This window comes from Rutidosis leptorrhynchoides, chromosome 3, assembly GCF_046630445.1.
Source record: "Rutidosis leptorrhynchoides isolate AG116_Rl617_1_P2 chromosome 3, CSIRO_AGI_Rlap_v1, whole genome shotgun sequence".
Classification (NCBI taxonomy): Eukaryota; Viridiplantae; Streptophyta; class Magnoliopsida; order Asterales; family Asteraceae; genus Rutidosis; species Rutidosis leptorrhynchoides.
The window spans coordinates 535,321,774-535,337,909 of NC_092335.1; the positions used below are offsets into that span (position 1 = coordinate 535,321,774).

General features: G+C 31.8%; 1 protein-coding gene across 1 annotated transcript; it reads left to right on the forward strand.

Annotated features, from left to right (window-relative positions):
- Positions 1-11,278: 11,278 nt before the first annotated feature.
- Positions 11,279-13,874, forward strand: LOC139898419 (auxin-responsive protein IAA27-like). The gene is made up of 5 exons (XM_071881151.1): positions 11,279-11,702; positions 12,141-12,370; positions 12,839-12,980; positions 13,173-13,234; positions 13,566-13,874. The coding sequence occupies exons 1-5, from the start codon at positions 11,347-11,349 to the stop codon at positions 13,601-13,603; spliced, it is 828 nt and encodes a 275-aa protein (XP_071737252.1). The 5' UTR covers positions 11,279-11,346; the 3' UTR covers positions 13,604-13,874.
- The last annotated feature ends 2,262 nt before the right edge of the window (positions 13,875-16,136 follow it).

The window sequence follows — 16,136 nt, forward strand, 5'->3', positions numbered from 1 at the left end:
GATTAAAGTTGCTATGGTTTCATATTGAACTTAAGTTTATGAATCTAAACATAAAAAATATAAGTTTATAGTTGGAAATACAGATTACAAGTTTTTTTTTGTAAAGGTAGTCATTTTAGTTGAAAGAACGACGTCTGGATGACCATTTTGGAAAACATACTTCCACTTTGAGTTTAACCATGATTTTTGGATATAGTTTCATGTTCATAAGAAAAATCATTTTTCCAGAAGAATAGCTTTTAAATCAAAGTTTATCATAGTTTTTAATTATCCAAACCAAAACAGCCCCCGGTTTTACGGTGTTCTTCGTGTTTTCCGGTTTTACGGTGTTCTTCGTATTTTCAGGTTTTAAATCATTAAGTTAGCATATCATATAGATATAGAACATGTGTTTAGTTGATTTTAAAAGTTAAGTTAGAAGGATTAATTTTGTTTGCGAACAAGTTTAGAATATACTAAACTATGTTCTAGTGATTACAAGTTTAAATCTTCGAATACTATATATATATATATATATATATATATATATATATATATATATATATATATATGAATCGAATGATGTTATGAACATCATTACAACCTCAAGTTTAGTAGGTAAACCTACTGGAAGTGACAAGAAATGATCTAGCTTCAAAGGATCTTGGATGGCTTGAAAGTTCTTGAAGTAGGATCATGACACAAAAACAAGTTCAAGTAAGATTTTTACTCGAATTAAGATAGTTTATAGTTATAGAAATCGAATTAAAGTTTGAATATGAATATTACCTTGAATAAGAAAGATAACCTACTGTAAATAACAAAGGTTTCTTGATCTTAGATGATTACTTGGAATGGATTAGAAAGCTTGGAAATAAACTAGTAAACTTGAAAGGATTTTTGAAGTGTTCTTCATATGATTGAAGTGTTCTTCATATGATGATTATAGCTTGATTCTTGAAGTAATTTTTGATGAAGATGATGATTAGTTACTGGAAAAATTCGTTCATAAGTGTGTGTAGGTGTTTAGAGAGAATTAGAAAGAGAATTTGAAGTGAAATGGAGTGGGTGGTGAGTGGTGAAGGGTGAGTGGGGTTAAAAGGAGTTCTTGTTTTGTTTCCTTGCTGATAAGTCATGCTAGTTGCCAAATGATAGTTCCCACATGTGTTGGTGACTCACAAGGGCTGCTAAGAGCTAATCATTGGAGTGTATATACCAATAGTAAATACATCTAGAAGCTGTGTATTGTACGAGTACGAATACGGGTGCATACGAGTAGAATTGTTGATGAAAACGAATGAGAGTGTAATTGTGACCAACTTTGATAAGTATGAGTGTTTTGATACGTGTCTTGAAGTCTTCCAAAAGTGTATTAATACATCTTAATACACTACATGTATATACATTTTAACTGAGTCGTTAAGTCATCGTTAGTCGTTACATGTAAGTGTTGTTTTTGAAACCTTTAAGATAACGATCTTATTTAATGTAGTTAACCCATTGTTTATTATATTTAGTGAGATGTTAATTTATCATATTATCATGATAACATGGTGTATGAATATATCTTAATACGATATATATATATATATATTAAAATGTCGTTACAACGATAATCGTTATATATATAACTCGTTTTGAAATCCTTAAGTTAGTAGTCTTGTTTTACATATGTAGTTCATTGTTAACATACTTAATGATATAAATAATTATCATTTTATCATGTTAAATATAGTGTAACAATATCTTAATATGATACATATGTACTTGGTAAGACGTTGTCATAACGATAATCGTTATATATATCGTTTTGAGTTTCTTAATTCAATAGTCTCATTTTATGTATATAACTCATTGCTAATATACCTAGTGAGATACTTACCTATTATAAAATCATGTTAACTATATATATATGGACATATATATATATATATATATATATATATATATATATATATATATATATATATATATATATATATATATATATATATATATATATATATATAAACATATAGTTTTTACAAGTTTTAACGTTCGTGAATTGCCGGTCAACTTGGTTGGTCAATTGTCTACATGAAACTCATTTCAAATAATCAAGTCTTAATAAGTTTGATTGCTTAACATGTTGAAAACATTTAATCATGTAAATATACCAATTTCATTATATATATATATATAAACATGGAAAAGTTCGGGTCACTACAAAGATAAACTCCCTAAACCTAATTAAACCCCTAAAACAATCGACTGCTCCCTCCTCCTGCCTCTCTGTTCGTCGATCACCAACCCTCACACAACCCCATCAATTTTTGATTTTTAGATTAGGTCTTCAACACGAACGTTGCAATTCTCGTCATCCTCTACGCATTGGTGTAACCAATTTAATTGTTTGAGGTATAAAACTATAAACCCTAATTGATATAAATATGATTTTATTGATGTTTGATAGTGTAAGATGTCTATTGCTTAAGTCTATATGCGTTATTGTTAATTGCTTGCGGTAATTCGATTGTTTGATGTGATTAGGGTTAATCCCGAATTTGTTTTGCATGGTTACAGAAACTTGACTTTATTGAATGATAAATATAATTACTTATTTGTAATCCTCTCTAAAAATTAATAATTTTAGGCTTCGGATTTGCGTATTTTTGTTACAGTATGCGTAAGTTATGATTAAATGAAGTTTTGTTGATGAATTTGTGATTTATTCGAATTCTGGAAAAATGTGCGTGGAATTGAGTTGTACACTGATCATAAATGTGTAGTGAGTTCAAAAACATTCAATTTAGACTAGGATATCATGCTAATTGGTGTTGTAATGCTCACGTTACGCTTAATCGAACGTTCATGACAAAACTGATTTGCTCGGTAACTTAAAATAAATTCTAAAAGCTATTTGAAATAGGATATTGATTCAAGTCTTTGCATATCTGGAAAATTCATATGTTTTAGATAACTTTTCATCTAGGCCTTGTGCTATATGGATTGGTATAGCTTACGTAATGTGCGTGCGAAAATGATAACCTGTATTCTGTCTAAATCTTCTACGTATGCACCTTTAGCTCTATAAGTTGACTTATGCATGGTTTGAGAGCTTGATCTTCTGGATATTTAATCTTTGTATGATATGGGACCAATTCTAGTTTATAGCAAATCTTGAAACCTGATACATTATGCACAATAAGGTCATAGTTTTGATAACTACCGAATTGAGCTGAAACAGAACGTCTAACATGCATGAATAAACTGTACCAAATGGCAAAACAAAAATGTCTCATCTTTTTATATGTTGTATTTTAACTTGTCCTTGAACCATGGTCACTGACCTAGCTTGATTTGCATGTTCCTAGCTTCGGTTATGACCATTTTGAGATTGATGCGCAGATTGAAACTGATTTCGTGTAACGTGTTTCGTGAATACGATTATGTATTTCATGCTAAGACTATAAGTTTGAACTCATGAATGGTTATAAGTTAACTAATGATCAATTGCATGTCTTAAGTGGTACTTGATTGTCATATGCTCATACGTGCCTTAGTTGTATACTACTTAACATGCGGAATGACAACAAAGTCGGAAAATGGTGAAACTTGTAACACCCCGTTTTCCCTTGCACGTCTAAAGGTACAAACTTAATTATTAGCAAGTTTGTAACTTGTTCGTTTATGTGATTAAATGAGCCTAGTGTTAGTTTATGAGTATATGTGTGTTTATACATATGTATGTGTGTCGCATTGGTGTTGAGTCGTATGAGGCTTAAGGTCGAAGCTTACACGAGCATGAGAAGAGTGAACGAGGTGTGTTAGTGGTTTGAGCCATCATTTTATGCTAACTTGTCGAAGGGATCAGGATCAGGCCATTGGCGCGCCGCGACAAAGTGGTCCGCGCCGCGGCAAAGCAAACAATTCTGGATCAGAATTTGGGTTAAGAAGGGTTCATTTTCCTTCGATATGTCGCGCCGCGACATTTGGGCCTCGCCGCGGCAATTCTGCTGGACAGATTCGGGTTCTAGCTCAATTTAAGGGATTTTAAGGGGTAAAATGGTAAATTCATATGTGGATCTGATGGGAGCTTTAACTCTCAACCACATACTCATTTATTTCATTTTCTTTTTCTATTTTCTCTCCATTTTCTCTCCAAAAACTCAACACCCATTTAGATTAAAAGTGAGATTTGAGAGGGAGGAATTGAGGGTTGATCTTTGGAGCCAGAATTAAAGTTGTTCCTTGTATCTCTAGCTACGCGTGGATAGTCTCGGTAAGTTCTAACTCTAAGTTTTGAGTTTTAATTGGTTAATGACTAGGGTTTGGGTTACTAGAGATTTGTATGACCCATTTGAGGGTAAAATGGGTGAGTTTGGGTTATGTTGTTGTAATTAAACCCTAATAGCCATAACCTAGGGTTTTGACCTTGTGATTTGAGGTTGTAAGTGTCAATTTGTGTTGTTAGTCACTAATGCACTTTAAGATTTGTGAAAGATGTATAAATGGGTAAGTTTGACTTGAAAGTGAGCTAAAATGGGTCAAAATGTTCTAGTTGACCTAATGTGATGAAATGGGTATGGATTACCCCAAGTTTTGTGTTAATTGAATTTAATAGACTTTAACTCACTAGTCTTGGTAATCAAAGTCGAGACTTGGCCATTTATGGGCGGTTGTGAGTGGTTGAGTCATTTAATGCAATTTGGGTCATTAAATGCTCAAGTGAGAGTATTGTGGTTAATCCCACTAGTTGTGAAATTGAATGTGCACTTAATGATTTAGGTACATTGCGTTGAAGCTCGGAAGTACTAGATCATCATCCTTGTGACAAGGTGAGTGGAATAATTATATGTGCATGTATATGATTTATTTGCTTGTGGGGTATGGGTTTAAGTTCGATGTTGACGATACCATACCCTAGAGTATATTATGTTGTAGATGAGGGTTTAAAGTTCGTTGTTGACGATACCTCATACGTATGGAATTAAAGTTCGATGTTGACGATTCCATACGACTATTGTAGTGAGTTGATGAGGGTTTAAAGTTCGATGTTGACGATACCTCATATGTGAGTTTAAAGTTCGGTGTTGACGATACCACATTAATGTAGGCGAATGGGGTTTAAGTTCGATGTTGATGATACCATTCGTTTGGCTAGCCTTGAGATCTTGAGCACTTTGGATGTTGTGAACATCATCGTTATACTTGTATTTTAGCATGATGTGTCGTTGTGTTATATGCTATTGTTATACTAGTCTTGTTATCGTGGTACTTAGCGTTATACATGTGAAAGGTATGCTAATTATGTAACTAGTATGTATGCGGATTTGGTAAGTGTTTGCAAGTAAGTAGGTTATATATATGTATGTATAATTGTTGCACTCACTAAGCCTTGCTTACCCTCTCGTTGTTTACCATTTTATAGGTTCCGGCTTGGACAAGGGTAAGGGCATACGTTTGGACTAGTGGTCTCCCGCTTATGTTGTCGGGGGGGGGGGGTGCTTTTGGTGTTAGCTTTTGAAGTGGCCTAACGTTTTGTGTAGTTTAGCCCCAAACCATGCTCGAGTGTCGTTTGGATAATAAACTATCATTTGTTGTTGGTCAAATTTGTATCACATTCGTTAATAGGCCTTTGTGCCTTTTTGTAAACATTAAACTCGTAGTATGTTTTGACGAATCGTGTGGAATGGGTTACATATTTAATTGGCGCGTAAATGTGTATTATATAAAAAAAATAAAAAATTTATCGTACGGAGTACGGGTTGGGTTGTTTCAAAACTTGAAAATGAAACTAGACATGCATGATATGAACCAAGTTTGACTATTTGACCAACATTTGACATGAACCTACTGATGTGTTGACTTTAGTTGACTACTTTGACCAGACTTTTGGTTTGACTTTAGTTGACTTTTGTTGACTGCATGAACTAGTTGACTATGTGTTGACTTCTACTTTGAAACGCGTCGAGTCTGAGCAATAGGACAACTTACTCTGTGAAACCGCTATTGTATAAGACATAAATATTAACCAACCTAAATACGTATACTTAGGTTGCATTACTCGGCGGTAAACCATACAAGCTATTTTGCTTACTTTTCATTCCGAGCTTTTCAAAGGTGAGTCTACAGTCCCACTTTTTACATATTTTCTAGGATGAGAATACACGCTGTTTACAAATGTTTTTACTTTTGACACGAGTACTATTATTACATATTGAGTTATTGTTCACAAAGCCCATAGTTTGGATATTTTTATTGCCTTCGGGTAAGCACAATTTAGATGGACGGATCCGTTAGGTTAGACAAACCTCACCCTACTATAACTGTGGTGCATTTACTTTGAACTGTCTGTACACTCGAACAAGTGTATACATTTTATGGGGTAAAAGATAAGTGTAGTATATACTATACGCATGTCTTTATGCTAGTATTCAGGTGCTCATGGATTATGAAATTTTTTGCAACGTTGGGTTGTACTTATTGAAATCTCGTGGTCAATGCAATTAAACTATTCTTCTGAGTACTGTTTTCAGATACTATTTACATTATTTAAACATGTAGATTCACCAACATTATTGTTGACATGTTTTTGCGTGTTTTATCCTCAGGTTCTTAAGAGGTATAGCTTCCGCTATTTGTTTGATGCTTTGGTCTGGCCGTGGAGTCAGCATGCTTTAATAAAGATATTTATTACTTTCGCATTTAAACTTTTGCATCTGTTTAATACTGTTGACTTGTGGTTACAATCTCAATAGTATTACTTATTTTAGTTTATTGACTTATGTTTTAAAGTCAACTGTCTTTAATAAAATTAAATGCGAATGCTTTGAAACATCTCATATAGAGGGCGTAACTGTTAACTGTGGGACCTATGATTAACACGTCGTTAGATGGGAATTTGGCGTGGTGTTATAGAAACTTTCCATCGGCTTCTCTTATCGGGGACGATTCCTTAAATGTCCTTTCCTTTAGGTTCGGTAATCTAAAAAATGTTGCGACTTAGTTTGCCTTATATATTGGTTTTGTAATTGTGTTTGAGAGTTTCTTTTTTGTTTAGCCTATGTTAGTCGATACTGGACATTATATTATTTGGTTGTATCGAACAAAGCTCGGTATAAATAGTTTTTCTTTTCGTATCTCTTAGCTCACTATAGTAGTTAATGGCGATAACATGTAACACTCCGATGAATCTTAATAATGACCTAAAAACATCGAGAATTCAATAAACTCCGCTCATTCACCTCGCCGAACATCTACGATACAAATAAAAACGCGAAAACTTCCGGGTCTGAAGACATTGAACCGACCTACACCCGACACCCGAAAGTACCAGACAAAACTAGAACCTACGACACGAAAGAGCTAACTCCATTCGAAATCTCAAGAGAATGAATACCCTAATGGCAAAACAGATCATAGAATGTATGGTTCCACTAATGAAGGGCTCGAACCCACAAATACCACCTTACGCCAACAACCAAACACCACTAATTCCCATAAAATTAAAAAAATATTATGACACATTACTAATAATCCGTCGTGAACCGCAACTTAAAAACCCCTTAGGAATCACCCTATACCGCAACTTAAACACACGAACTCAAATCACTAGAAAACCAACTATCTACAAAGCAGAAATCCAGCTACTGTAGAAACTCAAAAAATGCCACCAAACCTCTAACGACCCGTCCTATTCCACAAGGACGAATACATTACATTTGGTTACATTGCGAGGTACTAGACCTCTATATGATACATTTTACAAACATTGCATTCGTTTTTGAAAAGACAATATTTCATTACATCGAAAGTTGACGGCATGCATACCATTTTATAATATATCTAACTATAATTGACTTAATAATAATTTTGATGAACTCAACGACTCGAATGCAACGTCTTTTGAAATATGTCATGAATGACTCCAAGTAATGTCTCTAAAATGAGCAAGTGCACAGCGAAAGATTTTTTTCATACCTGAGAATAAACATGCTTTAAAGTGTCAACCAAAAGGTTGGTGAGTTCATTAGTTTAACATAAATAATCATTTCATAATTTTAATAGACCACAAGATTTCATACTTCCATTTCTCATAATCATACGTCCCATGCATAGAGACAAAAATATCATTCATATGGATTGAACACCTGGTAACCGATATTCACAATATGTATATAAGAATATCCCCATCATTACGGGATCCTCCTTCGGACATGATATAAATTTCGAAGTACTAAAGCATCCGGTACTTTGGATGGGGCTTGTTGGGCCCGATAGATCTATCTTTAGAGTTCGCGTCAATTAGGGTGTCTGTTTCCTAATTCTTAGATTACCAGACTTAATAAAAAGGGCATATTCGATTTCGATAATTCAACCATAGAATGTAGTTTCGATTACTTGTGTCTATTTCGTCAAACATTTATAAAAGCAGCGCATGTATTCTCAGTCCCAAAAATATATATTGCAAAAGCATTTAAAAAGGGGAGCAAATGAAACTCACGCATATAAATATTGTAAAACAGTTAATAAAGCATTTGCATGTATTCTCAGCCCAAAAACGTAAAGAGTAAAAAGGGCAAATGAAACTCACTATAATGTATTTTGTAGTAAAAATACAAATGACGACATTGAACAATGCAGGGTTGGCCTCGGATTCACGAACCTATATCAAGTATTAACACATTATAGTATAAATCAATTAAGTTTATATATTTGTTATGTATTAATTATTCTTATAATATATTATGATACTTATTTGATATTTAATTAATGTTATATCAATAATATTAGTTGAAACATAATTTTTATGTAATATTAGTATATTTTATGTAATAATATATTTACATATATATCTTTTGTTTTGCAAAATTAATAATTGTAGAAATACCTGACTAAGGGTAATAATAATAATACCAATAGTATGATACTAGTAATAATAATGATAATAATGATTATCATACTTATATGGTGATAATAATATTTATATTTATAATACTAATAATAACAATCATAATAACAATACTATTAAATGATCATAAATTCTTATTTTAGTAATAATAATAGTAATAATTATATTACTACTAATAATAACAATAATAATAATAATATTAATTTTAGAAATGAGAACTACCTTCAAAGAGCTTTTCTAAAAAAAACTGCCCCAAACAAGGCTCGAACTCGAGACCTCTCGCTCACCCGCAAACACCCTTAACCATTCTGCCATCCATGTTTTTCTGACTTATAAGGCAACCCAAACATATATATCTAGTATTTCTTTCATCTTAGTTCATCATCTTCTTCACCAAGTTTAAAATCAAACGGGGGCAAAAACTCAACAACAATCGAACGGATTTTCATTTATGACTTGTAAACAACATGAAACAAAAAAAAATGTGTTCGTGATATAAAAAAAATGAGAAAAAAAAACAAAAAAATCCTACTGCTTGCTCGTAGCTAGAAAAAAAAAATTTTGTTTTCAATTTTGAGTTCGTTTTGGACAATCTTTACAACATGAAACATGTTTCAAATCATTCCTAAAATCTATCAAAATCATCAATTGAACTTAAAACATCAAAACAAGCTCTAATTTCTTCAAGAACAAAACAGTTGACTTTTGACAATTTAACTTTGACTCGCAAATTCGAATTCGTTATTAAGAATTGGAACTTGAGATTTTGCAGGAAGTTTAAGTAAATGATTCCTAACAACTCTGCATTTTTAGTTTTTGAAATTTGTTTCGAATTTACGTTAGTGTATATTACTGTGAAGAACTCAAGAACTCAAAAATTGATTTTTAGATTAAGAGTGTTATAGGTTATGATTACAACATGAATTGTGTTGCAAATCATTCCTATAATCTTTATGGATCATCAAATTAACTGGAGATATCAAAACAAACTCGAATTTGATTCAAGAACACTTAGTTGACTTTGAAAACCAAAACTTTGACTCTCAAATTAGAAATTGATAGAAAGAATTGAAGATTGAAAACTTACAGATAATTTAGATAGACGATTCCTAACAAGACTGCATTATTACATTTTGGAAATTCATTCGAAATCAAAATATGGTGAAAAAGATGAATGTACAGAGTGTCGAGCTTATTTTTGGTTTTCTATCTTTCTCAAATGCATATATCTATATAAGGAATAAATTTTATTCTGTAATGTACCTTGAAATTGACAGATAACAAATTGTAGACAAGAAACAAAAATTGATAAAAGTTGAGAGTGATCTGCAACTGATTTTGAAAACTGTCTGTGTACTATCCTTTTTTTTATATATCATTAATATTAATATTAATAATTAATAAATATAAATATATATATTAATAATAATAATTCTTTTAACATTATTAATACAAATAATAATAGTATTATAAATAACAAGAATGATGATATTTATTAATCATAATGTTTATAATAATAATATTAATATTAATAATAACATTAATGATAATAATAATACTAATAATACTAATATTAATATTAGTATCGAAAATAACAATAATATTACTAATACAACTAATTCTTAACTTGTAATTACATTTAATATACTAACCTTGCATATTATTAATTATGTAATACTTATTTTATATGGGAGATGATTCTCACACACTGTTTTTTGATCCTCACACACCAATTTACTTGAACTCCTCCCTAATAATAGGGTGAAAGGGTGTGTGAGGATCAAAAAACAGTGTGTGAGAATCATCCCCCATTTTATATAATAACATATATATATATATATATATATATATATATATATATATATATATATATATATATATATATATATATATATATATATATATATATATATATATATATACACAATCGTTCGTGAATCATCGGACATAGTCGAAGGGTAAATGTTATTCATGTAAACAATTCAAAAATTCTGATACTCACATTACAGACTTTGCTTATCGTGTCGAAATCATATAAAAATTAAGTTTAAATTTAGTAGAAATTCCCGGGTCGTCACAAAACCATTCAAACCAACGGAGGCCACACCTGATGGTGTGAGGAAGATGACAACATCATTTACAACAAAACGGAGCAGGGAAAAGCCATTGGAAAATCGCCAACATATTTGATCTGGTCGCCATGAGATCCGTGAACTTTAAATTCGAGAGGAATCAATGATAAATGTAATCTATAATAATAATTAAGTACGTTTTCCTTGTAATAATAGTTGTTGATGTGACGCTAATATTCAGTTAAATACTTTCACTTTTTCAAATGTTTGAAAACAAAATAAAATAAATATCTCCAAACTTAAATTTTGAGATATAAAGCCAGTCATTTCTTTGTACACCCGGTTTATTCACCCTGTTATTTCCATTTTCATGTCAGCAAACCAAACCCCTCTTCTTCTTCAATGTCTCTCTCCTTAAAAGAACATGATTACATTGGTGGTTCTTCTCAACCAAAAATGGAGAAAACCACAACAACCCATGATCAAGATTTGAACTTTAAGGCCACTGAATTAAGACTCGGTTTACCTGGTTCTGATTTACCTGAAAGAAACTTAATTTCAGGCGCCAAAAGAGGTTTCTCAGATACAGTCAATAATCCTGTAAAAACTTGGGTTTTCACTGCCTCTCGAGTCAATTTTGTTAAAGATGGTGCCTTTTTAAGTGATAATAGCAATCATAATCATAATTCTGTAAAAGACGCTGATAAACACACTCAACGTTCTGCTTCAAATGGTCAAGATTCTCTTGCTGCTTCAAAGTAAGATTTTTTTTTAGTTAATTTTTTAAAATATTTAATTTTGCTAGTCGACTAGTATTAATTTTGTTGCTTCATATTTTAGTATTTGTTGTACTTTTTTTGTGGGCTGTCGATTATTTTCTCTGAAAGAATTACTTTTAAATGTTAAATGCAAAGGTAGTTAAGTTGACTTTTGAAGTCAAAGTAAGGGAGGTACCTTATTCATACTAAAATATGCTCCAACTTGTTTACAGTACTTATGTAGAGAACTTGATGTAATATTTCTGTTATAAGTCTTGAAAATCTAGCTAAGTTAGTTAATATATGAAGTGTAGTGTAGCTTAGAGTATCTAATTTTGACTTTTGTACTATCAAGACATATGATCTTTGACTTTTTTTTTTTTTTTTTTTTTTTTGTAAGGGTGAATTAAGTTTTCGAAAATTACTGTTTTGAATCAGGGCACAAGTGGTAGGATGGCCACCAATTCGATCTTTTCGAAAGAATTCGATGGTTGTAAAACACACAAAAAATGAGGATGATCCGAATGCAGAAATCGGGTCAAATTGTATTTATGTGAAGGTGAGTATGGATGGAGCTCCATATTTGAGGAAAGTCGATCTCAAGATATACTCAAGTTACTCGGAACTTTCTTCGGCTTTAGAAAAGATGTTTAGTACCTTCACACTAGGTAACTTTCATCGGCAACTAGAAAATTTTGTACCATTTTTGTGCTTATTATTTTAGTACTAAGTTGGCTAGTGTTTGAGGTCCTATTATTTTCTCAAATTCAAATTCACTATCACCATATCTTGGTATGGGTAAGGAGAGGGTTCGGAAACGGCACGGGATAACCCAGATAGACCGTGTACATCTGAGTAAAAAATAATATCAACAATTTATTCTAGTAGTATTTTTAGAGATGACAATATTGGACCATTTACTTATGAACGGCCGATTCGGGTTATGTGTTATCTAATGTGTAGTATAATTCTTTTAGCTAATATGGAATAGGCCAAGTGTGTCCAAGTTGTCCAAAGTGTATTTTAAGGCTTAAAACACTTTTTATATATGCTATTTAATACTCCGTATAATTCAGTCTAGTGATCAAAATTGTCATACTTTGGAATGGTTAGATTGTATTGGGTTGACTTTTCAGGTCAACAAGATGCTCAAGGAGTTTCAAGGAGAGAAGGGTTAAGTGAAAGCCCATTGATGGGTCTTCTTAATGGTTCTGAATATGTACTAACCTATGAAGACAAAGATGGTGACTTGATGCTTGTTGGCGATGTTCCCTGGGAGTAAGTTTATGTTTCCGGATCTTTATATTGCTATCTTTGTTAAAATATGCATTTACTTTGACTTTTCTGGTCAAACGTATTGACTCGCCTTTTTGTAGTCAAAGCTGATTATAACTTGACACAAAACATATTCTTGTTTCATTGACATTAGTAGAGTTTAACTCGTTTGACATTTTATTTGAATTGTTGCAGTATGTTCATTAGTACTTGTAAGAGGATGAGGATCATGAAGAGTTCTGATGCCATTGGTTTAGGTAATTCTTGTTACTCAAACAATGAAAATTCAAACCATAATGAAAAAAATCAAGAAATCTAAGAATCTTGATTATTCAAATATAAATCAAGAATCCCATAATGATAATGATCCCTAAACAACCATTTTTTAGCGGTACACAACTAAAATGCTTTATAAGGTTGTACAGTTAACATAGGTACATTTGGTTGTGTACCATTAAAATTTAGTTGTGTACAGATCATCATCCGTCCCATAATGTGTGATAGTTATAGTTTTGAATTGACACTATGATCATAATTTCAAGTTAATGATGTTTTTGTTCTTGTTTGATATCTGTTTTCAATTTACAGCCCCTCGAGCCATGGAGAAGTGCAAAAATGATAACTAATGTCCATGATATCATATTTTGGAGTAACAAATTACAGTTTAGCCAAGTGTTCTTATAGTTATCTTATTATGATTCTTGTGAAGTGATCACCTCAAATTTATTTCAATTTTCATTTTGTGTGCCCCATTTTTAGGCTTTTGAGGGCATAAACATAACATATATATTATAAAGATATAATAAGTATGTATGTATGGTAGATAACTAGATATGTAATCGTGGGTGTGAATCTTTTAGCATAAGCTAATTGTACCCTTTGCTTGTTTGTGTGTACATGAGATAATGTGATTGTGCTGCTAGATGTTACGTACATACTTTACATTTTACATGTGGTTGTACTCTAGGCTTTAATTAATTAAGTACAATACACAACATTATTGTACTTGAAGGAACATATACGGTAAGAATGTTACCATTAAACATATGATGAAACAATGCACAACAGACATACGATATATGCGTAACATGTGATGAGAAATTAAAACAACATCCGCATATAGCATATGTGATGCAGAACATTAGAGTATTTTGTAATTCGTACATGTATAACATGTGATGAGAAACCGTATGACTAGCATGAGTAGCATAAGTATTGATTGCAATATTTCGGATTTACCTTGTGCAAAGTCTAGAGGATTAGAAAATCGATCTAGAGTGCAGGTTAAAAGCTGACCGTCGATGAATGATCGGAATACTTCAGATTTATTTGCTTTTAATGTTACTTTACTTTATATTCACATGTTATGTTATGTTATTGAATCTACTTAGAAGTTAAATTATTACTTGTGATTCTGTACATTTTTGTTCTAGTTTAAAAATTTGACTAACATGATAAGTATTTATATATGTGTGTGTATGTCGCATGTGATTTACTTAAGTTTCTTGTATGTAATATGTGACAAGAGATGAGGTATTTTACGGATATAAAACATACTGTACATGAATCATGATATATGACAAAAGACAATACCTTTATAAAACATACTGTACATGAATCATGATATATGACAAAAGGACAATACCTTATATATTCATGTAACATGTGATGTACGTAATTAAAATTTTCATACATAACGTGTTACAAGAGATAATATCATATGCTAATGTAACATGTGACACATATGCAAACAAATTGTGATTAAAGAGAATAATCTTTCCATATAGGAAAATGCTATTTTATTTCTCTGCCTGTCAGACATTTACCACAGCTTTTTCTGTCCACGTGTAATTTATTAAATATATCCGTATTAATTTATTTGCTCTTAAAAAATTACACCTGTACCAATCACTTCCTCAATTCCTCAAAACTCTGAATTAGTTTTCTACCACACGACCCCCACTCTCTCTCTTTAAAAGTAAAAACCCCCATATCCTTTTCATCAACGATATGCCTTCAGGCCGCCGAATTAGGAGACGCCACTACCACCAACGAATCCGTAACGTTTTTCTCGACATAACCATACAAATTTTATATATTATCGTCTGAATCTTCGAAACCGCCGGTAACATCTCCGGTGACCGGAATTGAAAGTCGTTTCTCACATAGGTATGTATTCTCAGGTTTAAACCAAACATGTTTCTTTCTCGGTTACGTTCTACCTCATTTTCTGAATTAGGGTTCCAAAATTCGAATCTAATAAACACCACGAAATCGAAACCCATTCAATCAATACTCTGTATATGAATGACGATCTACAACCGTGTTTGTTGATCTATGCATATGATTCCATAAAGTTCAACTTTCATCATGAAGAAATCATCGTTATTGTCAGAATACACAACCACAATCTGTTTGTTGATTTAGGTTTTCTTCCATACATATCATTTTTTACATAAATTGTTACTGTTAGTATTTTTCTTTTCTGATTTGTAAAGAGTAAATGACTCAGATTGATGATTGTAAATGACTTAGTTTTATAAGGAGTAAATCACTTAGTTTTAATGTTTTGATTGTAGGGTTAAGCTTGAATTAGCAGTGTGCATCCAGATTAAATCAAACACTTTCTATGTATATTTATTCATAAAATGAATAGACTTATATGCGTTTTGGTGAGTGATGATATATTGAATATCGTAAATTGTTAATATTTTTTGATAGGTTACAATGCTATCGACTTAGATTCAGATGATGTGAAGACTAAGGCAAAAAAGTTAATTTTCACCAAAACTTACGGTAAAAAGGTGAGTTTCATTGTTCAACTTCATTATTATTCATTAACTGTGCTATTGAGTTTGAACAATATGATTGCACCATCATCGTGTATTAGTTTACGAAAAGAAATATTCAGTTCAAATTTACAGTGTTTTGTTTATTAGTAATTATATATGAGGTTTATTACCGCAATAGATTGATGATTGTATGGGATGATGTGAAGTATCATCCCGAGCCTATGTCAACTGAAACAACAGAACCTCAAAAGGATCATATGGTATTAATCTTTTTTCGTGTATTTACACCGTCAACATGCTCTTTTAGGCTGTTTAATTCTTTAAAAGTTTTCATTTTTGAGGTTCTAATTGCTCTTTACACGCTTAC

Coding starts and splice junctions, on each gene's coding strand:
- LOC139898419 (XM_071881151.1), top strand. CDS start 11,347: ATGTCTCTCTCCTTAAAAGAACATGATTACATTGGTGGTTCTTCTCAA. Junction 11,703..12,140: donor GATTCTCTTGCTGCTTCAAA/GTAAGATTTTTT, acceptor GTTTTGAATCAG/GGCACAAGTGGTAGGATGGC. Junction 13,235..13,565: donor TTCTGATGCCATTGGTTTAG/GTAATTCTTGTT, acceptor TTCAATTTACAG/CCCCTCGAGCCATGGAGAAG.